The 27,008-nt window shown below is 35.6% G+C and overlaps 1 protein-coding gene across 3 annotated transcripts in view; it reads left to right on the top strand.

The window, feature by feature from the left end:
* LOC121320645 (E3 ubiquitin-protein ligase Midline-1) overlaps positions 1–26,414 on the top strand; it is a 121,800-nt gene extending 95,386 nt beyond the window's left edge. For all 3 annotated transcript variants that reach the window (XM_041259163.1, XM_041259162.1, XM_041259164.1), the window contains exons 3-10: positions 4,624–4,719; positions 9,536–9,643; positions 14,721–14,869; positions 15,983–16,110; positions 17,636–17,779; positions 21,761–21,922; positions 23,135–23,342; positions 24,776–26,414. In XM_041259163.1, coding sequence (XP_041115097.1) covers positions 4,624–4,719; positions 9,536–9,643; positions 14,721–14,869; positions 15,983–16,110; positions 17,636–17,779; positions 21,761–21,922; positions 23,135–23,342; positions 24,776–25,124 — 1,344 coding nt within the window. In that variant the 3' untranslated portion in view covers positions 25,125–26,414. The remainder of the gene's footprint in view (positions 1–4,623; positions 4,720–9,535; positions 9,644–14,720; positions 14,870–15,982; positions 16,111–17,635; positions 17,780–21,760; positions 21,923–23,134; positions 23,343–24,775) is intronic.
* Positions 26,415–27,008: the final 594 nt, after the last annotated feature.

The raw sequence follows: 27,008 nt of genomic DNA, 5'->3' as shown, positions 1-27,008 counted from the left end.
ATTTGTTTTTGTTGTTGTTGTTGTTGTTATATAAATAGATTGTGTTTTATGTGCGGACGGACAACAGCCGTCAGTGCATACAGTGTTCTTTTCTGGATACATAGTGTGACCTGCTTTGTTTTAGCCATTGGAATTGTATTTTTAGTCTTCAGGTGGCAGGCCTACAACAATAGACAGAGAGCTGTGCCAAATTAATAGAAAAGCAAGGGCAGGGTTTTACTGGAGAACAAAGTCTGTAAAACATACTAATTTGATACAGCTGAAGGCACTGCTAGAAAAGTAGATTGTAATATTTCAATCAATCAATCAATCAATATGTATTTTACATAGCGCCTTTCATAGTGGACCACCATCACAAAGCACTGTGCATAGTACGTTAAATACAGGGCATAGTACATTAAATACAACATTAAAAAAAACAATGCAAACACATTAAATATAGGCATAATACATTAAATAAAAGGCTAGGATGTGAATTCTAAACATTGTGGATACATGTGTCAAGCATGATTATTACAGATAAGATGGAGTAAAGAAATATAATAATTTACCTCCCCCCAGCAAAAATGAATTCAACAAGAGGACTTTTCAGTCCTTGCATAAGCTTCTCAGTTGAAGATTTAATCAAGAGTTTAGGCTCACACAATGGAGCAGAAAGTAATGTTTACTCTGCGGGAGTAGCCAAAATGTTGCCTGTAATCTGAGGATTGCATGGGTAGCTTTCACATACAGATTCGCTCATATGGGATAGAAATAGGAGTCAGGGGTTTAAGAATATTGCTCTTTTTCTACCCCACCAGCTGTGAGTCATAGCTTTCTGTAAGCCTCCAGCATGACATTTTTATAAGCTCAACTGTGTAACAAAAAAAAAAAAACTTTTAGTTGATTCTAGCATGACAAACTCTGAACTGAAGGGGAAGAAGAGGAATATTTGTCTTTCTCCTAAAAACATAATCTACTGTAAAACTCCTAATAGCCCATCCACAATGCAAGTCCAGTTTGAACTGGAATATAAATTCCTTTCATTGCTAGTGCTGCTTTTTCAACAGTCACTTGTTGTAGTATTTTTGGGCCTTCATAACACAGTTTTAAAATATAACTTCAAATGGCTGTTGAATAGACATAGTCGGAGCTGAAGTGTGAGGGTCCTGTTTTATAAATGTCTGATAAGGAACTGCTCTGTAATCTAGTTTCCTCGAACACAATACAGTGGAACAAACCAACCCTGCGTCTGAAGGCAGCCAAGAAATTAAATTAAAGCATGTCTCCTCTCTGTACAGGATTAATTAAGTAAAGACATTTAACACCATCTGCAAGCTGGCTCCATCGTATATAAATTAAAATACTCATCGAATGCATGTTGAATGGACAATATTTCATATTAAAGTCCTTGAAAAGGAGAAAGGATGTGGCAGAGTGACAAGGATGAAATTGAGCATGGATGACATAACAGATGAAAGGAACGATAAACAGCCGCGACTAAGAAAGATGAGAACACCTAATTTTAACATTGTACTTTTCACATTTAAATTGAAATACCTACTAAAAAATTATACCATGAGTCTTCAACTTTAAAAAATAATGCACAGTATTTTGATTTATTCTCACCTGGTGTGATAACAATACATTGATCAGCTTCCTACACCGTTTGCATCTTTTATTCTGTTTAGTCTACGGAGAGGGGGGGGGGGGAGGGGAGGGGAGGGGAGGGGGAGGGGGGGGGGGGGGTTGTTTGGGACTGACCTGTCACTATGCACCACATTACTGATATAGGAAAGCTACCCTTTTATGGAGCTTAATTCAGTTAGATTTCAGACAGTGAATCAAATAAAATGCAATTCAAATCCTCTTTTATAAAAGTCCCAACTTTGTTGTGTTTCTACGTTCTTTTGTCAGCCGTCATGAAAGCCCATTTAAAAAACAACACTATTGCTGGATGAAAATATACAGTACTTATATATGGCAGTGTGTATATTTCTTTGCAAAATGGGGAACAATAGTAAATAGCCTAGTATCTTTTTCCTATATCTAACTTGTCTTTGTGTTATGCTTAATTGCTTCGTTGAGGTAAAAATACATGAAAAATGTAACAAAACATTGTTATTATTTAAACAGATGCTAGGTTTACTTTATTAAAAACAACTACAGTGCAACATTGTTCCAGAGCATATGCTTTTTTTCCACCTATAAACATGTTTATGAACTGAGAAATTTTATTAAATATTTAAGCAAGTAAAACATTCCAACCTGTGCTCACATGCAGAAATATTTCAACCATACATAATAGTTTGTCAAAATATTTTGGACAGCTGAGAACTACGAGTAGGAATTTTGTTTTATCACTAGAAATGTTATCAACACAGTTTGACAAACACTGTTTGGCGAGAAGCAAATCTGGCATATTTCAAAACATCAGCACACTCTGAAGTTGTTTTCCACAGGGAGGATTTGCCTGGAGCATGGATGATGTTATGTTTACATTTTCTGTCAGTAAAACACATTCTTAAAGTTTTTCAGAACCTGCATTCTATCACTTTGTACCACTCTGCAGATTAAGTATACTGAATAAGAATTCCTAATTTGTATTTATTTATTTTTTAGAAAATGGTGAAATAGTTCAACTAGCATTAAATACCGAATTATCAATACTGAAGAGATATAACCTCAAAATAAAAGCAAATTATTTGGAATCCGTTGCAAACCACGAAACTTTGGTTTCTTGAATTGGGTGACTAATTTGTTTCCTTAAGCTTTAAACACTCTTCAGAGCCGGGGATGTATAAAGGGATTTGCTTAACATGTTTTTTTTTTTTAGTGAGCATTGAAATGATTTAGCTGAAGGCAGTTCTGTTGTTTTTAATATGTTATGCGTTTACTATTTGGCGTATCCTTGATAGTCATACCCAACATATTGTACATTAGATGTCGATCAGATTCTTAAGCGCTGATGTCGTTTATTTTGGATTGACATCACGAGAGCCTCCAATTCACAGCTGAGTGAACGAGGACACTTCAAAGCCAAACATTGCCATATTCCCCTTGACATTACAAAAAGCTTTTCCTCAATGATGACATTTCTGTACGTGCAGAAGCACAACAATAAACGTATCTTTTAAAGGGTGTCAATGTAAGCATGCATGGCAAAGTGGTTAATAGCGTGCAGGTGCAGGTGATCAAAGAACAGACAGACAATTGATCAAAGCACAGATAGACAATTATAATCCAGGTGCAAAGGTTGGTTTTTTATTTCTTTTATGTCCAGTGCCTGACGACAAAACAAACAGTAAATAATAATGCTGGTAAGTAATACATCGCCTTGTATTACTTACATTATAATCCCCTGGTTGGTCCCGAAATAATAGTCCTGTTATTGTATCCCTACATTAAACACAAAACACATACACAAGTCCCTTTAGTGTGTGAATTAGTGATTGTGGTACAAGTACAGTTTACTGTGATACGAGTGAAATGCTGGCCCGTGTTTGTGCTGGCCTCTGGCGACAGCTCCAGAATATGTTTGCTGTCTAGTGATACAAGTAACAAATAGAAAGTACAAAACAAAACACTCACAATTACTTTCACCACAAACACAGTTCCTTCTGGGTCACTTATTAATAACCAAAATGAATGAACAGATAACATCGCTTCGACCCCTAGTTATACAGTCACTCATGACCCCTTGGTAAACAATTGTAGCCGCTCCTCCAATCCGAGGCTGCCACATAATTTCTCTTCCCGGTCAATGATTTAGTGTACCAAAGCTCTGTCCCTTTTCTACATGATCGACTTCCTTTTAACCCTCAGAACAAAGTGTCAGGCCAAGTAGTCCAGAGTACTTTGTTCCTGTTACTTAGTGCCCTCACAGGTCGGGAGGGAGATTTACCACCAAGAATCACTGTCTTTCTGTCACAACATGTCAATCCATTATATGTCTTATAAGGGGCTGCTCTGTAATCTAGTTTTCTGAAACTCTGCAAAATGGAACAAATCAGCCCAATTTTAAATGCATTTTATTCAGGTCCCCTCCCAGCCAGTGACTAGGTATTCTTCTCCTTAAAATAAAGGGAAGGGCAAGCTACAGTGCTTTTGTTTCAGTCTCATTAACCCTTGGACAGTGGAACAGTTTGTGTGTAAAAGAGCACATACAGTGCAATAGACTATATCCTTTTTTATCTTGCCATAGGATTAATTCAGTAAATACATGACACACCATCTGCAAGCTGTCTCTCTCTGATTTTCTTGAAAAAAGCATCAAGTTAAAGGCTAATCACCATTAGATCAAAATACACCATAAAATGCTCACTCAACAGCCAAGACTTAAGTATTCAGTGGAATCGCAGGCAGAACAAAAGCTACTGTGACTAATGTATAGCTGCACAAGCTGATGGAGGGATAGATGCTTCTATGGATGGTGGATAACATGTGGACTGTTTATTTTTCTATTATATCTGACTGGGGAATTGCAGTCACAGCATCTCCTTAATTTCTAAACAGAAAACAATGATGGTCAGATCTCAAACTGAAGAGGAGAATAAAGAGGTAGCTCACCACTACTGCACTGTACTCTTAAATCTTGCGTGCTTGAAGCCATGTACTGAATCTTTTTCTGTCTTCCCTCAACAGCAAGGTTTAGACACAAACCTTAGCAACCTAATCAAGAGGAACAATGAACTGGAAACTCTAATGGGTAAACTCATTCAGACATGCCAGCATGTAGAGGTAAGTGCCTTTCTGTTAACAGACCTTGACTTCTTATTGTTCCCAAGTGGATTTACTGTATGGTTTAAAATCAGGTCTGCTCCTAATTGCTGTGATTTGAAAATAACTGTAAACTGCAAATATACTCTCGGAATTATTCAAAATGGCTTATACTTGATATGCACAATCCTAGTTGGAGTTAGAAATGCAGTGATGTTTATACTATAGTATGAGGCTTGTATAATAATAGTGAAATTTATTTGGAAGCTTCCAATAATTCTGTGTGGTTGTTTCTCCTTCTCCACCCCTACGTTTCCTGGCAGAGCCCTTCTGGTGGATTGATCTAACTTTATACTTGGTTGACCTTTAACCACTGTCGGAGGTCTCATCTCAGGCAAAGGAAGCTCCTCTGCTGTTATCTTGATAAGGACATCAATATGTATTTGGAAATTTTACATGATTGTTTCTTGCTTTCAGCTTTGTTTAAATCCAGTGTGGTATAGTTGGTAAAACTTAACACAATCTTTACTACATTATTTGATGGAGAAGAAACAGGGTTTTAAATATGTCCACTACTTGTATTTTCTGAGTGGTTGTTCTGAGCATTAGCTGTTACTGACACATACAGGAAGGAGGAGACCATGAATTATTTCTGGCAAGTAAGCTGGGCTGAGTTGAATGGGGGACAGAGGGGGTTGATACTGGGAAGCCAGTATAACTGTTAAGTCCTCTTGAGGTGTTGTGGGCTAGTCGACAAAACACAGAGGACAGAAGGTGCCCACTTGAAGACCCCAGAGATGTACCCTACTTAGCTCAATCCAGACGGTTGTCATGCTGATTCTGGGAGACTGCACTGTGGTTGCTCCCCAGAGCCAGCCTCGTAGCCGTTGTGTGGGCTGATGCACAGGGGAGGCAAAATAAGCTGATCCCTGGAGCCAGCATTACACTTCAGCCATCAACATCAGGCAGAAGGATATCTGCATCATTAGTTGGAAAAAAACACAAATGGATGGAGATGCAGATGGGTCACATTAGTTTAATATAAAGCTAAGTCTTAGTTTCTGCTTACCTTGGCGAGAGCCAAGTTCAAATCAGCATGAAGTTTTACATCTACTCTCATGTAATGGAAATCTGATATAATAATTACTGACAATAATATTTTGCCTTCCTGGCCCTAAAGGAAGAGTTTAGTGAATTTGTTTCCTGATACACTTTCTTAATGAGAGAAAGGAAGAAAAGTGACTTCACATGTTGCTTTTGAACTGAATGGTATTAGGTTTTCCCCTTGAGGATTTTAAATAAATTCAGGAATGAAATGCATTGTTATAATGCAGGTACTGTATTTCCAACTGTACTTGCATTATGTGCAGTAATGAAATGCACACAAATAGAGATTGTTATAACAAAGTATTCCCTTAAAAGGGAACTGCTCAGAATTCAAGTTTTCAAGGAGTATGAATTCTAGATTCCAGTCACACTTCTAATCTAGTTTTCTGCCTGTTTAATGACATTACAAAATAGAGCCTTGGATGTTCAAGTCTCATAGTATGAAAACATATCATTGTATGTCTCCCTTTGTAACATACATGTTTAAAGATGTATTGTGAAAATATTCTATTTCTACAAAAAATACTGCTTAGCATTAGAGGATGCCTACATATGCAAACAACAAAAATAGTCACACTGGATTTGTGAAGCTTTCTTTGTAAATGCAAAGGTTGAAATCATGAATATTAATTTTTTTTTTATTATTATTATTAAGTTAAGCAGAGAGTATAGAGATATTGCGAAAGTCCCCATTCAAATAGATCTGAATTGAAATTACATCCCCCTCAAGGCTCTTTTCACTTTTTCTGGACAGCGTTCAAAAAGATTTAATGTTCTGATTGATTCCATTGTTTCCACACTTCATTATTTCATCTCCTGAATGCAAGTTTGCAAAAGGGATTATTTTTTTCTCTTAAACTCTTGGCTCAGGCAAATGATCTACAATGGAGTGGAAAGCCCAATTTGATTATGCAGAGGGGTAGAAAATACAATGGCATTCAATTTCACATAGAAGTTTTAGAGAAAATAAAATCATTAATATAATATACAGTTTTTTTTTTTCTTGTGCTCAGTTTTAATGATACAACAGTAGTATGCTATTTCTGTAATGGGTTTAGTCAAGTTGTATAGGTCATCAACTAATGTGTACTGGTTCAATAATATTTTGTTATTGACTGGGAAAATTGCAAGATGATTGGCTAGGAAACTCAACACTACAGGGAGAAAGAAATAACTTCTGATTAAGGAACTGCTTCCTCCCTGGCAGTATACAAAACTTAAAATGCATCATAGTCATTGTAGTTTTCTAAAAAAAACAATCCGTAATCTTCATCAATTGTATTTGACAACTGACTGTGAAATACAATTCCTCAGTTAATGTAATCTATTCACGTCATTTCATGTTTTCAGAATATTGAAAATTACTCTAAGTGACTTGAAGTGGTGGACAGAGGACTGATGTTTTGAATGTGTGGCACCAAGTGAGAGTAAGAACAAATCAACAGTAGAAGGAATTCCTCCGAAAAATGAAAGTGAAAACCAGTCCATCTACCAACCATCTCCAGTATATTGTGTTTGAGTGCAGATATTGGCATTGTAATCTTGAGAGGTCCCCCCACAGTGGGAGCTTTAAAAATCCTACAGTACAGTATGATCAAAAGATAATCCTCTAAAAATACTGTCTAATATTATATGCTTCAATAGTACTGCCTGGAGCTATCCCAGTGCAGGGCCCAGGTAGCAGCTGCAATCTCGGAGCCATCATTAAACATTACTTCCACTCTGGGGTTAGAGGGTCTTGGACTCCATTCTGAAAAACCGGGATACAATAATACAGACCTATAAACAGCAAAACTGTGGATGCAAGTTCCAATTAGTTCAATACACTGTTGCTGAGGATGCCTTGCTTTCGTGGTTTAAAAATGCCTGTGGTCAGACTGGAACATGCAAATTTCAAGATTGCAATATATACTTTTAAAAGGTCACTTTACTTACAACCGTTTTTTTCAACAAAATGCACAGTAATTTCAAATGTATAATACTTTTCATTGTACTGTAATTAAAATTTGATTTCAGTGTTACTGTAACTTCAACAAAAACTGAGTATGTATTTGACTTAGACTACTGATAATAAGAATTACTGACAAGGCATATTTTGACTATAGACATATTTGCCCTGCTCCCCAATAAATTCTCCTTTGCATACAGTAGATCCTGAACATAAGTGTATCATTTATACTGACATTTTGAAGGTTGTATTGTAGATATACAGTACAGTTCTTTAAATAGTGGGAACAAAATGATGATAGAGCGACCTGTGTTTGCTGTTCTTCCATTGCACCACATCCAGCCAATGTCACTTCTAACCCCCAAATTTTCTGCCCCCTTTAGTTGTTTTGCTTCCATTCCTTTGGCCCAGCATGACCTTAATGAACACATTCACCTCCCTTGTGAGCTGGTCCTCGCTCTTTTTTGGCTCCTGGAGTGGAATGTAAGACTGAGTCTGTTTGATAGCCAGCCGAGTTCCTGATCTCACTCTACTACTGTCACAATAAACTCTACTGTTGAAGTCAAATAAGGCCAAGATCAAAAGACAACAGGGTCCAGAAGAGATTCCGTAGAATTTATCCTGATGTTCAGCTGAACGTTTGGAGGATTGAAATGTAATTTGGAAACCTTTTATTTTAAATTTGTAACCCTATTTATGTATTCACCATACCTCATCTTGATATGATTACTCCAATAATTATTTTTAATGGGTTTATTTATGATATTATCCCAGTAGTCTTCACTAAATCCAAACCAATGAATGCATTGCCTTGGGGAAGTTTCCACAGCTGTTCTTGTCATATTTTGATACTTTATTGGGCATTAAATGATACGAGCACAAAAGCCCAATGCTGTTAAAATTAATAGAGAAAGCAAGATTTATGGAATGTAGTTTGGTGGATAAGAAGAGACACTGAATGAAGAATCCCATTTCATAGATGGGACCATGGTACAGTAGTAACACAAGCAGACAGTCTCAGACTGCCAATCTTAGTCAAGGAGATTTCCTCAGTGGTGATGCCATGTCAATGGTGCCTGTCATTCTTATATCATGTGAGGTCTGTCTCAAGCCAAGGCTGCTACTGGTGCTGTATCAATGCCAATGTAGATTTCTATTATTGTTTTGATGATTAGTCGTTGCCAACAAGAATCACAGGCAAGGTGGCCTGAAAATACTTGTGTAATCATCAAACTTGAATGATTTTTAATTGTTTGGACCCAGCAAAACAGAATGCTTGACACATGCACTGAACAAGTGTAGTAATCAGCTAAATCCTCTGTGCCGCCGTTATTGTTAACTGTAAAATATGTCTAGACTTGAGTGGCTTTGTGGTTACTAAAAATACAAGTGGCAACTGGTAAGTGCATTTCCAGTTGATTTTTAAAGTTGGCATGAATATACTGTACAGCCCCTATTTTGAAGTACACAGCCAACTAAAACAATGTATTGCCAAGAGTAGTTTCATGCTAGCTCTTACTATGCATTCATAACTTCAAAAACACCCAATCATAGAAATGTAAAGTAAGACTCAGTGTTTCCACAGGTTTCTTCATCAGTTAAGGAATAGACAGTGTAAATCAATGCATTGATGAAGGGACTAAACTGTGTCTGCTTGATTGGGTTTGCTTCAGAATAGGGCCATGTTATTTTTCCTTTCTCTGTTGTAACATTCATGCATTTGTCTTACCAGAGATCTGTATAGTTATGTTCCCTTGCTGATAGCTACCTTTTTATTATCAGGTAAATGCATCAAGACAAGAGTCCAAACTAATTGAAGAATGCGATCAGCTGATTGACATCATTCAGCAAAGGAGACAAATTATTGGAACAAAAATCAAAGAAGGGAAGGTAAGGACAACTATGCATGGTATAGGGTGTTAGTGTATCCAGGTAGGTGTCAGGTGTTGATGTATCCAGGTAGGTATCAGGTGTTGGTGTATCCAGGTAGGTATCAGTAGTGCTGCCATCGATATATGTACCAATATGTATATATTGTATTTTAACAGCTTGGTTTCCTTCCTTTTAACAGTGTAGGTTGCCCAGCTAGATCTTGTATGTGTGCTTGGTTCCAAAAAAACCTTTAACAAGAGCTTCGAACTTTAAGCTTTATAAAGCTGCTGTTCTCTGCCCCTCTTAAAATAAATGATTTAAAAGAAACAACAAATCAGGGTGGTCAGACACACAGAAGTGACAACCTACATGCAAATATAGGTGGTTGCTGCATGATGTTCTTCCAAAATACCCCAGAATCCCACAGTCCATATACTGTGCTACAATACCTGTCATGAGTACATGACATTTAAATTGCTGTTGCATGGTAAGGGAAATAATGTGGAATAAAACAAAACAAATCCATTGTAACATTTTCCAAAATGTATTTTTGTACTGAATCGGTATTGTGCACAGGAGCTTCAAGGCAATATGGGGACTGTAGTTGTGAAACAGACACACAGCAGTCTTTGACACTGCTGTGATAAGGACTGCCTAAAATTATGCCCAAAAAAAAAGTCCCAGTATCAGAGCATGTCACACAATAGTACAAGCCAGGAAGAAGAAAGGTGCTAGCTAGGAATTTGCTATAAGGTTAAACAGAAGTGTTTTCTTGTATTTTAGAATAGAAAAGTATTTCATATTCTAAAATGCATGACTAAAACAAACGATAAGTCTGGTATCTCCAAGTTTTTACTTACCTGAAATGATTGGCACACTGTAATCTAGGAAAAATTGGAAACACAATGTTTTGTTGTTGTTTACAGCCTGGGTGGGGTCATAATGCCTAATCTAGATAAAATAGTGAGAATGTGTGGCAACAGCATGTGCTTATTGACAAACTGGCTGTTGACCATGCAGATGTGAAACCCTGTGCCAAATGTGACAGAGGGATAAACTAGGTAATTAACAGCCAGTTAATCCCTCTGTCGCAATATAAAAACCAGCAGCTTTGGCTGCACTGGGGGAGAGTGTGTTCAGAGTAGAGAACGGGAGAGACGTGAGCGAAACAGAAACTAAAAACATAACAATTGCTACTCGTGCTGGATTTGGACCAGCACGATACTTGTTTGTTCATGTTTGTTTGCTGTAGTGTTTGTTTGTTTTGGCCATCATGCCTTTTTGTTTTGGAAAGTGTTTTGTTTTGTTAAAATATTTTTACTTATTAATAAACGGTGCCAGCAGCACATTTATACCTCGTAGTCCTGCCTGTCTGTGTCAGTTCTCTTTCTGGTCTATCCGTGACAGCACAATGTCTCTTTCTAAAGCTTAGTGTTGGAACCCAACATGAATACACATCATTACATTGTATAGAAATGTCTTTCACCATTTATTTTTCTTACCATGTAACAATGTAAATCTGTGTATCTAATGACATTTGAGGCTTAAATATTGTCAGTTTGCCTGTTTAAGAATACATTAATTGTACAGTATATTAGAATTATACCACAAGTGAGAAAATCCACCTGTAATACGGATAATAATAAAGACTACAAGTCTGATTGTGACTAGCAACCTGTGTAATTCTCTGATACATAAAATATAACCTATTCAATGGTGACAGATTAATCCAGCAAAAAAGTAATAGATCACCTACCATGAAGAATAAAATAAGATTTGAAACAAAGCAGACAATCCATTCAAAATAGCAGCACTTTTACTTTAGAATCATTAATAACATTTTCACATTGTTTTAAACATGATCACAACAAAACCGTCAGGCAATTATTTTTCACACTCACCTGGTATTATAACGCTGCAATGGTTTTCAAGAACGAAAGGCAATCATGGACTGCAACAATATGATGTGAATGCCTGTTGTTTCAGATTGACATGTTGGAAACCACAATCAAATGGCGCTAAATAGCTTTTTACTTGTGTAAGTAGTCTGAGATGTGTGTTACCTGTATAATAAACAAAAAGCTTTACTGTAGACCCCAAAGTAACTTGAATGGCCTGTGACTGCTCTCCTGTCTCGGTATGTTTTGTGCACACACAATAGCCAGATACAGTGTAAAGTGATGATAGACAACTCTTTGGAATAGTGAGTAAGCAGTGTGTAAAAGTGTCTGTGCGAAGACAAAGCATTAACTCCAAGGAGATATCACCAATTTTTACTGCATAGAAGTAGATCGAGCAGTAAGTGGACAATATAGTTATTCTGCTTGGTTTAATACCTAATTTAGTAATCTTAAAATAAATTCAGCACATTATGTGTACACTACATTACACTGTAATTACACTGCAATTGCGTGTGTGGTTACATAATTACACAGACTGCATATGTAATTAAAGCAGGCAGTATTGTAGATATATTCATACAGTATGACACATGAAAAGCAATTTTAGCAAATAAAAGAGCCAATCATTTACTTCAATATAGTAACTTCTATTCATTTGTTTTATATTGTGTTTTAATTCCAGTTTAGTTAGTTTTAGTTTAGTGTAGTTTTTTTTTTTTTTTTTTAAATCTCTAATGGTAGAATTTTGTAAAATTAAAAGTTTGATTTGCAATTCACAAAGAAATTGCATTTTGGTGTACAGAACTTTTAAATTAGCTAAATGCATCTAAACGATAAATACAACATAACACATATGCACAATGTATAGCAAGGAGATCATAAAAAAGGAACAAATTCATACTTCACTGCACTGTATTCTTCCTGTCAGTCAACCAAACAAATAGCCCTTTCCTTGTCTCCTAAGATCAGTTCATTTACTGCAGATGTGATTCAATTATACACCCTGACAGCCTGCAGGTTACTCATGATCAAGAGGAATTAAGAGGTGGCTCAGTGCAATAAAATTCTTTACAAATCAGACGTGTTCTCACTGGCGTAGCTGCAGTCCCATCAGTGACTGAATTATGCTGCTTGTTTTCTTTTGTGTTGGGAGGTAGTGGAGTGGATCAGAGAGTTATCTTTGGCATGAGATGCCAATTATCTTGTCAGTCAGAGGCCGATCTCAGTGCTGTTTCCTGATCTCACACGCCTACCTGAGACTCTGTGTTCCCCTTGAGGTTTTCCACAGATGAGACTCCCTTCCTTGTCTCATGTTTGAACTAAGTGATACTGTTAGAAAGAAGAGGAGGATGTGCATTGCTGGTTCCACCTGCAGGAATAGAGCTGACATACAGAGCAAGCTTGTTGGGTCAGTACAATGTAAATTACTATTTTATATTATTAAAGGAAGCTGCCCTGTCACATCTGAAACAACAACTGTGACATGACGGTGCTTGCTTCATCTAATAAAGTAGCTGCTTTAGTTTTCAGGGAATTTAACTTCGGCCTGCAAATTAACAGTGTGAATGACATTTCAGAGCTAAGAGAAGCACAAAGGCACATAAAGCGACTTGCTGAGAGTAACTAAATAATGTTGCATTAAGCATCAGCCCCTATAATAATATTCTTGACTGTACAACAACATTTACCTTTTGCAAAGCCTTGGCAGTGGTCCTTGTAAAAATATTTTTTTGTTTGTTTTTTAAGTGTAGTTTCAAATGATACGATGATTGCATCGCCCTTTGAGCCTCAGCGAATTTGTCATTTCTAACACTGCTCCAAAAAAACAACGGTTTGGACAACCTTCTATATAAATGTGATACAGACTGCCAAAGGTCCCTGCCGATGAGAAATATCTCCATAACATGATGCTGCCACCACCATGCTTCACAGTAGTAGTGTTCTTTGGGTGATGCACTGTGTTGGGTTTGCGCCAAACATAACGCTTTGCATTTAGGCCAAAAAGTTCAATTTTAGTTTCGTCAGACCACAAAACTTTTTGCCACATGGCTACAGAATCTCCTGTTTGTTTGTTTTTTTGCATATATCAATCAGGATTCAAGGTGGGCTTTCTTTAGTAATGGCTTCCTTCTTCCACCTTACCATACAGGCCAGATTTGTGGAGTGCTTGAGATATTGTTGTCACAGGCACATTTTGACCAGTAGTGGCCATAAAAGCCTGTAGCTCTTGTAAAGTCCCTTCTCCCTCAAGCATTTTATTCTCCCTTGATGAATCTTCAAACCCCTGACCGCAGCCGCAGACACAAACCTGGAGTTCCATGTTTTTGCTAACTGCAGACCTTGAACTAGTCTATTGTGAACTACTTTCCATTCTCATATCCGTTTCCGTTCCTAAGACGTTAACCGTGTTATCCAACGTTGAGTCATCTTCCGCCCCCACTCTTGCAGACTATATATATATATATATATATATATATATATATATATATATATAGTATATGATATATAATATATATATCCGCAATTCTACACACAGAGGTCTACCCGTAATGACCTGTTGGGTAATGTGGCAAACCCATTACACCGGGCGCTTTAGATTTACCTAATAAATGGAATCTGTGCACAATTACCATCTGCAAGACTGTGCCTGACACGGATGTTTGGAAACCTTTATACATGACATATTATAAATTCACGGAAGTGCCGGAAAGGTGAAGACCTTCTGGATCAAATATATTTTTTGGACTTAATCTTTTTTTAGATAATATATAGAAAAATAATAATATCAGATTTATATATATTTATATATATATATATATATATATATATATATATATTTTAATACATGTATGAAGTCAAGGGTTTCCAAGGGAAGAGCAATTTTGAATTTTTCTTAATTTTGCAAATTTTAATCAGCTTTGGCACAGTAGAAAATCAATGCTACTTTTGTTTGAAGATGTGTAATCATTAAACAGATGTGTCACTCAGTAGAGATATGTTCTGCTGTACCATGCAATATTTCAATTTTGTGAATGTCAGGATTCTGGAATCGATACAGGCTCCTTGGCGTTGACACATACTTGTGTCCCCCATGTGTATTGATTTTTGTCGATCAGATAGGTGCTGATTGAATTCTAGTCTGTTAAAACAGCTGTCAAACCCTTTTTTATTTTTTTATTTATTTATTTTTAAAGGTGGTGAGATTGCGTAAACTGGCCCAGCAGATTGGTAACTGCAAGCAATGCATTGATAAATCCTCGTCCCTCATCACCCAGGCTGAACAAACACTCAAGGAAAATGATCATGCTCGGTTCCTGCAGACAGCTAAAAATATCACTGAAAGGTAAAGCCAGCAAACACCAAAGAATTATTATAGTGCAATTAAACCTGTTATTATTATTATTATTATTATTATTATTATTATTATTATTATTATTATTATTATATATACCCCAATTTGTTTTGTTTTCAAATTAGTCATCATAAAAAGCATTTGTCCAACAAAATGGTCAAAACATACACAACTAAAAAACAAAAACACGACAATAGTCAGTTGTGTAATTTATAACCTGTTTGTACTTCTTCATTATCTCTCCCAATGTAAATATGTTTCACAGTTTATAGTAAACAAGATAACCACTAATCGAATTGAGATGAAGAAAAAACACATGTTTGATACCAGGCCAGAAATAAACAACTCAGACATTTATTTGAAGGGGTTGTAAATACTATTTAAAAAAAAATATATATATATATATATATATATATATATATATATATATATATATATATATATGTCTATATATATAATATATATATATAACTTGAAAGTGTACTAATTGGTGTTTTTCTTCTTTTCAGAAAACAACTGTGCTAATGACGCTTTGGAATAAATATCTTTGATAGTCACATTTGTGAATGTTTTGTGTGCTCATAAAAATGCAAAGGCCAACAAGCAGTTTTATAAAACTAGTATAAAAAACACTCATACAGCTGGTTTCACAGATTTTGACTAGCACTAATCTCAGGCTACCTTACCTGAAGTAACATTGGATAGTCCAAGATTAGTGCAAATTGCAGTCTGTGAATCACATGCTCAGTCCCCCTTATATACAATTTTGGAAATTACATTTAAAACAATTAAATAATATTAATAACAGAGGTAATGGCAGATGTCTATTCCAAGAATGGCTGTCCCAAATGGCATGCTTAGTAGTTCTGACAGTGTTGCACAGAAGATCAATGTGTACAATTCCGTAACATCAAATAAGAAAAAAAATATGTTAGCTAAATCTGATTTGAAGTAAAATTTTGACCGGCAGCTTTCCAACCATTAAGAGAATTATTTATTTTTTGGTTTCCAGTTATGCCTGTTTTGTATTGTATGAATTGAAAGCATAATTGATTGCGATACAAATAATCAATTTTTAAAACATTTGAATTGATTATTTTGCAGAGTTTCCATGGCGACAGCATCTTCCCAGGTCCTGATACCACAAATCAGCTTAAATGACACGTTCGACACATTTGCATTAGACTTTTCTAGGGAAAAGAAAATGCTAGAAAGCCTTGACTATCTCACCGGTAAGCTTCAGCAATGTTACCTCTGAGGGTTGCTCAGGCAGGTTGGAATTAAGGGTCTTAGCTTTGGCATATGAGCAAGATCCAATATTGGTTGGATGTGGTTATGTAAGCTTGCAATATAATTTTAAAGGTTACTTATTAATAATCTACATTGGCATTTTCGGTTCATATGATTTTGGTGAAATCCTTCCGTTTTAATATATTTTTTCAAATATTCATTTTGAACCCAGAACATGTACTATCACCTCCAAATAATTTAACCCTGAATCAGTTGTGCAAGGTGTTGAATTCATGGCTTTTAGCACATACTCTAATTAAGAGATACAGTACCAGTCTTCAGTTGTACTTAAATATGCTAATTTGGTAGCTTATTATATTAATGGACATACCAATAGTTAATACTTTTACATGGTAACTGCTGGTGGAATGTATGTATAATATATAAAAGGCCTGTACCATATTGTTACTATGTAATTACATCAGGTAATAAGCCTTTTATCATACAAAAGTCATCTGCATGTAATTTCTATGTAGTTATCATGTAAAAGCAGGAACAATTGGTTATTACAGTGTAATTACCTATCTAGCTTTTCTTTATTTTTTTATATTTTCATATGCCCTCGCTGCCTACCTCGGTTCATGCTTAAGTACGTGATTAGAGACAAACAGCAAGCGTTGAGTTAACATATTAAAGATTTACAGAACATCTGCAGTGTTTCCAATGACATTGCGTTATCTTTGCTGTATCATGTGTCATCAATGATCAATGGCAGCAGCATGTATTTGTACACAATCCCCATTGTTTTGATATTTTCTATTCACACATCATGGGTTATAAATCACTTGGGAAATGCATTTCTCAACTTTTACTCTGGAGTGTTCTCCAGGAGAAAGATCATGTCTCTTCTAAACATTGCATTAGATCCAGATCCTTTTCCCTCCCACAGCAATGCTTGTTTTCTGTTCTCACAACACAGCACTCCTTTCTATCATAACACCAGCATTGTTGCAGGAGGGAGCATGATATAGATGCACTATAATATTTATAACACAAATGAATTTGCTTCTGGCCAATGCTTCTGAGTACAAGTTGATTTATGACTTTGATTTATGATGTGTAAATACAATATCAACATACTTTTGTTGTAAGGCAATGCTTGCCGGGATGTTCTATAACACTTGTACTTAATACATAACTTGTGTTATATTATTATATATCCCTTTCACTTATCAACTATAATGTCAATGTAGGCAATAAATTCACTTAAAATGACCATAAGACAGAATAAAATAAAATTATAAAATTACTGTCAGATGGGCAATAACAAAGGAAATGCCATCTCAAAAAGCCTGCAGTGTATGCCAATCCTACCATTTTCTACAACTGAAAACATCTTAATGGTTAGTCCACTGCATGTCAGCACTATTCTCTCTCAAGTGACATTTGCCATGCTGATATACCACTGAAAAGAATCTGATGTGTTGTTATTTAAAATTGCTAAATGATTATCTCTTGGTGTTTTAGCTCCAAATCCCCCCGGAATTCGTGAAGAGCTGTGTACAGCGTCGCATGATACTATCACTGTCCACTGGACATCGGATGATGAATTCAGCATTGTCTCCTATGAACTTCAGTATGCTATCTTCACAGGACAGGCCAATGTAGTTAGTAAGTATATACATTTTTATTCTGTAAAGTTGATCAGATTATATTTTGGACTGGCTGTGTGTGCTTCTTACAAGTTGAACTACCTTACAGTAAGTAATCCTTTGTAGCTCAATGTTAAAATGTGTCGTTTATAATTAGAATCTTCAAACATGCTTAATTACAACAGTCAACTGGTCCAGCATTACAAGTGCTTTTGGTTTTTTCTTGTTGTAAGGTCTTAGTTTTAAAAAAAATAATAAAAAAAAAAAAAAAAAATCTTTCAGTCATCCAAACTATACACTATAATTGTATTGCAGGATAACAGGATTTTGAATTTCAATAAAAAGTGAATAGCATCAAAGTTTCACCTTCCAATAATGGGGAAAATAATAAATACTACCAAATATTCAGCTAAGTGAAATGAAGCAGATACACATACTGGATTAAAGTGGATTACAGGACATGGAAAGATTAAAAATACAGACATTTTTATAGCTCAAATACAACAGTTCAACATTTCAACGTGATCACTAAAAGGAGAGTTACAATACACGTTCAGACATGTCAGTGCTGGGACAAATGTGTTTTTTCTTGTTTGAATATTCTCTCAATATTTAAACAAATATTCAAAAATGTGTAATCTGAGAAAATATGTTCATTTAATTTACTGTGATTATTACTATATTACAGTAAAGTACAGGACCATTAGCACATTTCAAAGTAGCTGAGAACAACATAAAAATGGTAAATATATTTTTATTTATTTAATTATTTATATATTATCATAATTTATTTACCATTTTATTTGTTTAAGTTATAATTATATTCAATTTATTTGGAATATTATATTATATGGTTATAAATACTTTAAAATTATTATATATTAGATTTGATATAATATATTTTTTTAAATATATTGAAATGATTATTATATTTCATTTATTTTAATTTTTATTTTTATTACATATTATATATTAGTTATGTTATTAATATTAAAAATATTTAAAAAAAAAATAATAATAACAAAAAAAAAAAATATAAAAAATAATAAGTATATTATATTATTTTTATAATTGTTTGTAAAAGTGTAGTCACAAATCCACAAGACATACATATTAAACAATAAAAAAATGTATTTTGCAATCCATCGCAAAATAGCAGGGTTTGTTTTTCATTTTGCTGTGGTGTTAACTTTAGATTGATTTGCAGCTTCACAGTTAAATGCAGTGGATCTGAATGGTTTACTCTGATCTCTGTTGCAACTGTCTAGCAAAGTTTGACTTGACTATAGCCTGTATCAGAGGAAGATTACATTTAAACTGGCAGGAAAATAAACCAATATTTTTTTCTATTTCATTTTGATATATCAGAAAATCAATTTGAGATGATAAAAATTGATTTCAGAGATAAATGAATCAAATATATCTATAAACAATATCTCTTAATGGATAGCCATAAAAACAGCTAGAGAGCATCTTGTCTCTTTGACTGAGACAGTATCATTATCCTTATACAAGATGGTGGTTTGCACAAGATGGTTGTTTTTCAACCCCAGTTTGGTCTGTTGAGTCGTGATATATACAGTGCATGCTCATAATGTACCGTTTCTTCAGAATGAGAAGCAGCTCTTCAAGTATTATGAAGGAACTACACTGTAATGAACATTCTCTGTTTTATGGAAAACATAAAGCAGGTAGTATGGAAGCAAGTTGGTCCCTGAACGTTGAATAGTCCCACGGCATCTTAGATTAGCGCATGAGGTCAGTAGGTTTATCTGTATCTGAATGGTACCATTCTGGTGAACCATTTGCATACTTCTCTAACAGCCAAGTCTCATCATCTGTATGCACTACTTAGTTATACACCACAGATTACCAAGTAACTTTTTGACAGCACACCCACCTATCTCTGTATTAGTACATTGCGCAGAGCCCATTGATGGTACACAAACAGGCAGGTTTATGGTCTACAGACAATAGAATGCAGTATATTTGCCAACGCGTGCAAGCCATTATTGCATTATATTTAGCACATTAACTTTATATAAACACCTGTACATTGGTACTATTCTCCAAGCATTTTACTCCATATCGTTTAAGCCCATTTCCTTCTGAAATAAGAAACCCATGAAATGTATCAGACTGCAGAGTAAGTAAGTGATTTACTGGTTGCAGCTATGTTAAACCTGGGAAGTAATACTGTGAGGTCTGCAAAACTGTATACAGTTTTCAGCATGTTCATCAACTGGATATAAAGCTCTGAAACAGACTCTTAAAATTGAAGCAGACAGTTGTTTATTTCTTTGGCTACACATTATGTACATGCAACATTTTTTATAGAATGGATCCAACTATAATTACACCTGAACATTTTTGCTTGAAAATCCTAATTACTTTACATGGTGCACATATGAATCTCATTCCAAGAAATTATCACTGCAGTTTATATTATCCGTGCAGTGCTAGACAAAATGGTTTTCCCTGCAGAATTAGGTAATGCGAACATTATTTACAGTGGAAATAGCATCAGGTTTTAGCTGCATATGAATTCTTGAGAGGGGAAAATTACAAAGATATTGAATTCCTGCTTCTGAAAATTTGACAAAAATTGAATAATTAGCATAAGTTAATCCACCATATATAATAGGTTTAGGGGCGTTATTTTTTTGTATATATTTATTTATTTTATTCAATGATTGTCCCAAAAAAGAGACACCAGGTTTGACCTAAAATTACCTAAAATTCCCAACTCTGCAATTTATGCAAATTGAGTTAATATTTTTGGCTTAGTCCAAGGCACCTTCTGAAGGAAAGCATTTGCTATATTCATGCATTTAATATTTTCTTATGCATTTGGTTAAATGTAAATAAGATAATTCTTTCACTATGGGTGACTGTCCATCATTCTAAATTACACACCCCCTTTCATTGGTCGCAGCTCTAGCATATTATGTGACAACTCTACTTACAAAGCGTCAGTGATCATGACTATACCTTTCCTACCATTGTAGAAACTGCCCTCTCCAATTTACACACATTATCCTTAACAAAACAAGGATGGATAATACCTTAAATTGACAAGTGCCACCATACTCATTGTGTTTCCATTACTTTCCCTGAGGTGTCTAATCTGATAAATCCAGTCTGTATGTTTGTAACATGTCTTATGGGTCAAACAACTGCTCTCTGATCTGCAGAAGGAATGTGCGATGTAATAACAGAGATGGTGCCTCTTCTCCCTCTGTCATTTCAGTTAATTACACAGCTTCCATTTCCACCTCTCTAACCAAAATAAGGCTAAGATTTTCTTAAACCAGGAAAAGAGATCCACATGTCTTTGTTAAATATTAAAGCATAGTATTAACAATAATAGCATCATAATTGTTTTCAGTTTGTTTGTAGGGTATACATTAACTCATTAGTCAACTCGTAGGCCATATGGCGCTGAAGCATTGATAGATCATTTTTACACATTCATTAAATACTTCAAATCATGAATATTGGGAATATACTATAAATATGGAACAAACAGACAAAAAGAAAGGGAACCCAGTGACAGATATTGCCATATATACATTGCACCTGGGTGCATAAATAAGGGACTGCAATAAATTCTATTGTGGTGTGCTGTGTTGACTGTAATCGTTTGGCTCTGCATTCCAAAATCCACATTAACACAGTATTTTTAGACAGGAAAATACACAAACTATACATTTACCTGTCTAGACATAAATAACTGAGATGTTTAATCAGGAGTCTTGTAAGACCAAAAAAAAAAAAAAAAGTGCTAATAACACAGTAAAAAACTGAGAATCTGGCCCAAAGTGTTTGACCGTGAGGCGTCTAAATGACTGTGTCTGATTTTCTATATGTACAGGATTAGCACGAGGTGTGCAATATTTAAATAAATCATGCTGATTTATTATTGACGATGCTGAACCCTGTTAAGCTGAGCCATGTCTCTCTGGCTGGCATAACCGATGGCATTTGTTTTTTTGCACAGGTTTATGTAACTCCGCTGACAGCTGGATGATTGTTCCCAATATTAAACAGAACCACTACACTGTGCACGGACTGCAGAGCGGCACCAAGTACATCTTCATCGTCAAGGCGATAAATCAGGCTGGCAGCCGGAGCAGTGAGCCTGGCAAGCTCAAGACAAACAGTAAGTGTCACTGCTTAAGGGGAGAATCCCAGCAGGACCTTTGAAGTGTTTTTGAAGAGGCACTTGAACAGTGGTCTGAGGTGCTAGGTCACAGCAGTTGACTGCAGTCCAGATCGTTATCCTACACTACGTTTCCAGTTGCCATACATTTATTAGTCACACTTCAAGTTTTGGACTACCGGTATATACTTTTTACTTTAATTGGGGTCTCATTGGAATTGATGGTTTATGTTGTTTTTTGTTTACAAGGAAGTTATCTATAAAACAAAGAACAAATAATCGAAATATAATGTCTTTGAGGTCTGCGTGCACAATTTAGCATGCTCAAACTGTTTACAACATGTTATCCACATTAGTTTTTAGTAAAACTATCTGTTCATTTGGGAAATTTAAATACTGCCAGGTATCAGATATTATTTTTGCAAACACACTCAACAGTTTGCAATAACTCTTAAACAGATTTAATGTTCAAAGACATTACCTGCTGGTTTAAGCATGGGGACAAAAAGACAAGGTCTGTTATCCAGCAACCCCAGGCCAGAGTTAACCAACCCTGATATAACAGTCGACGTCCACTGCAGAAGGTATTAATAAATTATGTGTTCAAGAGGTGTTGAATATGCAGTTCCATGTTTTAAATGGTATATAAACGTGAGGGGGAAAAAAAGGGTAAGTGGTTAAAATCTATGATGTCTTACTGGTACTTTAAACAAGGAGATCACTCCACTTTAAAATTTCATAATCTAAATCCACAAACCTGAAAAAGTACTCTATGGGCAGGCAAGCAAAACACAAAAATATAAAAATATCATTAAATATTTAAACCTTGAAATGCTAAGTCTATAACTAACAACTCTAGCACTAAATAATTTAATTCCCACACACTTAGATTAGTTCTAGGGACACAGAAAAAGAAGATGATTTTTTATTTTTTTTGCCAAAATAGTTTTCAGCTTCTCAGTTGTACTGTATATTCTGCCTTCTTGTCAGAATGCCTGCTTAAGGCCAATATTTTAACAGTGTGCTTATGAATTTGGAATGTGCTTTTTCTTTTTTTCGTAAAAAGAAATGCGAGGGCTTTGCAAATGTTTCCTGTCAAAGTTGGCTGAACATAAGAATCTTCTGATTTCTAACCTATAGATCAACTTTTAGCAACAACTAACCTGTGTGAAGGTTGAAAATAAAGCATTTTACTGTTACTTTTTGTTTTAGGTCAGCCTTTCAAGTTGGACCCGAAATCTGCCCATCGCAAGTTAAAGGTGTCCCATGACAATCTAACTGTTGAACGTGACGAGACTTCTTCAAAGAAGAGTCACACGCAAGAGCGTTTCACCAGTCAGGGGAGCTATGGCGTGACAGGCAATGTGTACATTGACAGCGGGCGCCACTATTGGGAGTCCCTTATTGGAGGAAGCACATGGTATGTGAGATACACTTTTTATTTGTAGCCCTGACCTACCTAGCTATACATTTTTTTTATTATTTTTTTTTAGTTGAAATCTGTGTTCATGATACAAAAAAGCAATAATGTTACAGAAAACTTTGAAAAAAAATACATTGGTGTATAGATGCATTGCAAAGTGAAAACATAATACTTTGAGAACAAATGAGAAACACGCATCATAGTACTGTAAAAAGGGTTTAGGTACTGAGCACAGTGAGGGCAGCACTGAATGAGTCTGCAAGGTGTTAAAACTATTCTGGAGGGACAGGTGGCCATTCACCCATGATTCTACCGGAAATCTGCAACAAAGTCTGGTAGCATTTTATATTACCGGGCAGGCATAGACACAAAGCTTTATTCCATCAGAAATGACCATGCAAGGGTAGTAACCCTTGGTATGTACCCAATTACAGTTACATATTGTTTCTAAATTATTTGTCCAAAGCAGGATTCACAATTCAGTCCCTATGTAAACAGAAGTCGCTCGTTGTCTAGGAGTGCTAATACTACTCTGGGATACACAGGGCACATTTGAATAGGGAGAGGTTAAAAAGAAAGTCTTGTTGGCACTAATACTAAAAGCATGTTAGCATAGATGGAATCCCCGAACCAGAAACAGATTTACCATCCAGCAATGGATTAGAAACAATTAACTGTTTCAGTAAACTGGGAATTTAAAATTCTGTTTTAAGAGAGTAAATATGAATGCCTTTAAGCTTTCAGCTCAGTCTGTTTACTTCAGTCTGGGATTGCTTTGATTGCAGATAATTGAACTGAATTACATTTAACAGAATAGTTACAAGCCAGACTAATCAAACAACTAACAGCAATTAGATTTTATTTTTTTTACATACAAAGAAGGTGGTTTGGTTCTTGCTACCCCATTTTGCTTAGCATGCTGAGACTGGCTGCAGGCACACACTGTCTGGGAGCTACAGTATTCAACAATACCAATACACAAATAAATAAAACATACTACTCAAAATACTCTAATCTGAACTGAATCCCAGGTTCCAAGGTTTCATTAAAGTCAATACTTTATTAGAACAAGTGATGTTAGAGGAGACACCTTGAACGTTCATGAATACCGCAGTACTGAGGAGGGATGAACAATGGATTGTTTATGCCTATCCCCAGGAAACTGTTTACATAACAAGTACAGTGTTTGGAAAAGGAAATATGTTTCTACCTAGATTTAACATCTGAATTCTGAGAATACAGTCAAATTTGAAACAGTGCTATCCCATCGATCATCCTGTCATTGGATTTGAATGAATACAAAGCAGTAAAAAAAAGTATGCAGCAGTGATCTCTCATCACTTGACATATAGCACAGGGTACTGTATGTATGCATGTATGATGGTATAATGAAAAGATGTAAATTAATTCTGTATTCTTGTTTTTCTCAGGTATGCAGTTGGAATCTCCTACAAGTCAGCTCCCAAGCATGAGTGGATTGGTAAAAATTCAGCTTCGTGGGTCTTGTGTCGCTGTAACAACTCCTGGGTGGTGAGACACAACAGCAAGGAGTTACCCATCGAGCCCTCCCCTCACCTGCGGCGTGTTGGAGTTTTGCTAGACTACGACAATGGCTTTCTGGCCTTCTACGATGCCGTGAGCTCTCAACACCTTTACACGTTTGACATTTCATTTGCACAGCCCGTGTGCCCTGTATTTAATGTGTGGAACAAGTGTTTAACAGTTTTAACAGGGCTTCCCATACCGGACCATTTGGATTGCACTGAGCTGCAGCCGTGATCGTCATGGCAGCAAGGACTCTCAGTGTATCCCTGAACAGTCCAGTCAGAACTGTAAGTGCGGACGTTCCCTGCACTTCACTGTATAAATGTATAAGCCATGGCTTTAAGTTGTCCTGTACTTTGTACTTATTCTCTAACAGTGAAAACAAATGATACATTATTTATGAAAAAAATAATAATTTGACTAAAAAAAGTAGAATTGATTTTGCTTTGCACATTATTGTTTACTATTATATTTATGCTTAGTTGGTTTATTTTGGGAGATTTTAAAGAGGGACTAAAATAACAAAGTCCTTTTAAACAACTTTTTTTTTTCAATCCAGGGGGTGCTTTTATTTGGGTCTTCAAACATGGATGAACAGAACTGAAGTGTTGGCTATAATTTTAGGTGTTTCTGTTCTGCCTTTGTAACCAGCATGCCGATATAATAAGCCTTGAGGAGTGTAGTCTAACCAACAATTACTTATAACAGTATATATGGATGACTTAGTCAAAAGTGCATTCATGTTGATAACTGTTGTAATGCTTTCAGTCCTGTTTATCCTTTCACAAAGGGAAAAGACCTTCCCATTGTTTTAACTGGCAGGATCTTTTATCATACTTTTTTTTTTTAATAAATGAAAACAAGATGAAAATACTACCATACATTTTTTTTTTTTACCACTTTGAGTTATTATTTTTAAGCATTTTTATCAGATCAATAAAATCTCTTAATAATGGCTTGCAAGGCAGGGTGTTCATTGCTACGCTACCTTTCATTCTGCACCCAAGACTGAGAACAATGTCATGGACTGGAATACACATGCAGGAAGAAAGCTGGCAAGTAAGAGGACATTTCAAAGGTGGAAAGTGCTATTAAAAGTCACCCAGACACACAATGGATTCAAATTATTATTTAACTGTCTGAACTGAGATGACTTTCACCAGCGTATCTTCCACTTCAAGGAGAAAACTGAAAGAATGCTTTTCCTGAATAATCTGCATTTTATTCATGGGAGCCAAGTCTCCCCCTTCTCTGCTATGAATTGTTAATCACTTTTCAGTAAATAAACCCAAGTGCTGGTTACAGATTGTCTGTCTGCTATAAAGACTTGCATCATTTTCAATCAGTACTGGAGCATTGGAGTACACTCTTGAGGGTTCAGTGCTCACTTCTGGTCATACTGCAGATAAACTGCTGCTTGCCGGTCTGTTTGTTTTAGGGGTTATTTGTATTTGTATTTTTTTTTGTTTTTTTGCTGTACCATATTCAGTGTCAGTTTCTTGGATTAAAAAAAAAGTTTGAAAAGCAATTGTCAGGTTGCTTTCTGCATCTCTTAAGTTATGTTTGTAAACAAAAAAAATGATAGTGTCATATAGGTCTGTACCTGATTAGATTAATGGAATAGATCCAGTGTCTGTGAGCTACCGATGTGCAAATCTCCACTGTTAACTGATTGAAGGCATGCCATTTGCCCGCCTCACTAATAACTATAATCCTTTCACAAAAACAAGCATAGCATTACTCCCACTCGCTGCATTTTTTTAATTTTTTTTTTTATTTTGTGGCATACAGAAATTACTTTCACTGAAGTAAAGCCAGAATATTGAGTTGACAGATGGTAAAGCAGCACTGCCAACAACTCCCCTACACTTCACATTTCTGTAGACATGTTTCAACAAGCTTGTTCTTTTCACTTTCTCTGTTTAAATGTGTTTGTCTACCGTACTAAGAAATATCTATAGATTTGTAAAAAAAAAAAAATAATAATCGGGATTACAAAAATAATATTGTTATTAGCGTTATCATAATTAGCGACATTGAGGATGGCTGAAATGAAATGTATTGGAATGGTTCATACCAGTTCCCTTTAAAAGATGTTGCATTAGTCCTTCCAGAAAC

This window comes from Polyodon spathula, chromosome 9 (genome assembly GCF_017654505.1).
Source record: "Polyodon spathula isolate WHYD16114869_AA chromosome 9, ASM1765450v1, whole genome shotgun sequence".
NCBI classification, from domain to species: domain Eukaryota; kingdom Metazoa; phylum Chordata; class Actinopteri; order Acipenseriformes; family Polyodontidae; genus Polyodon; species Polyodon spathula.
Note: the sequence above shows the minus strand (reverse complement) of the source record. Positions and strands in the feature narration are given on the sequence as shown.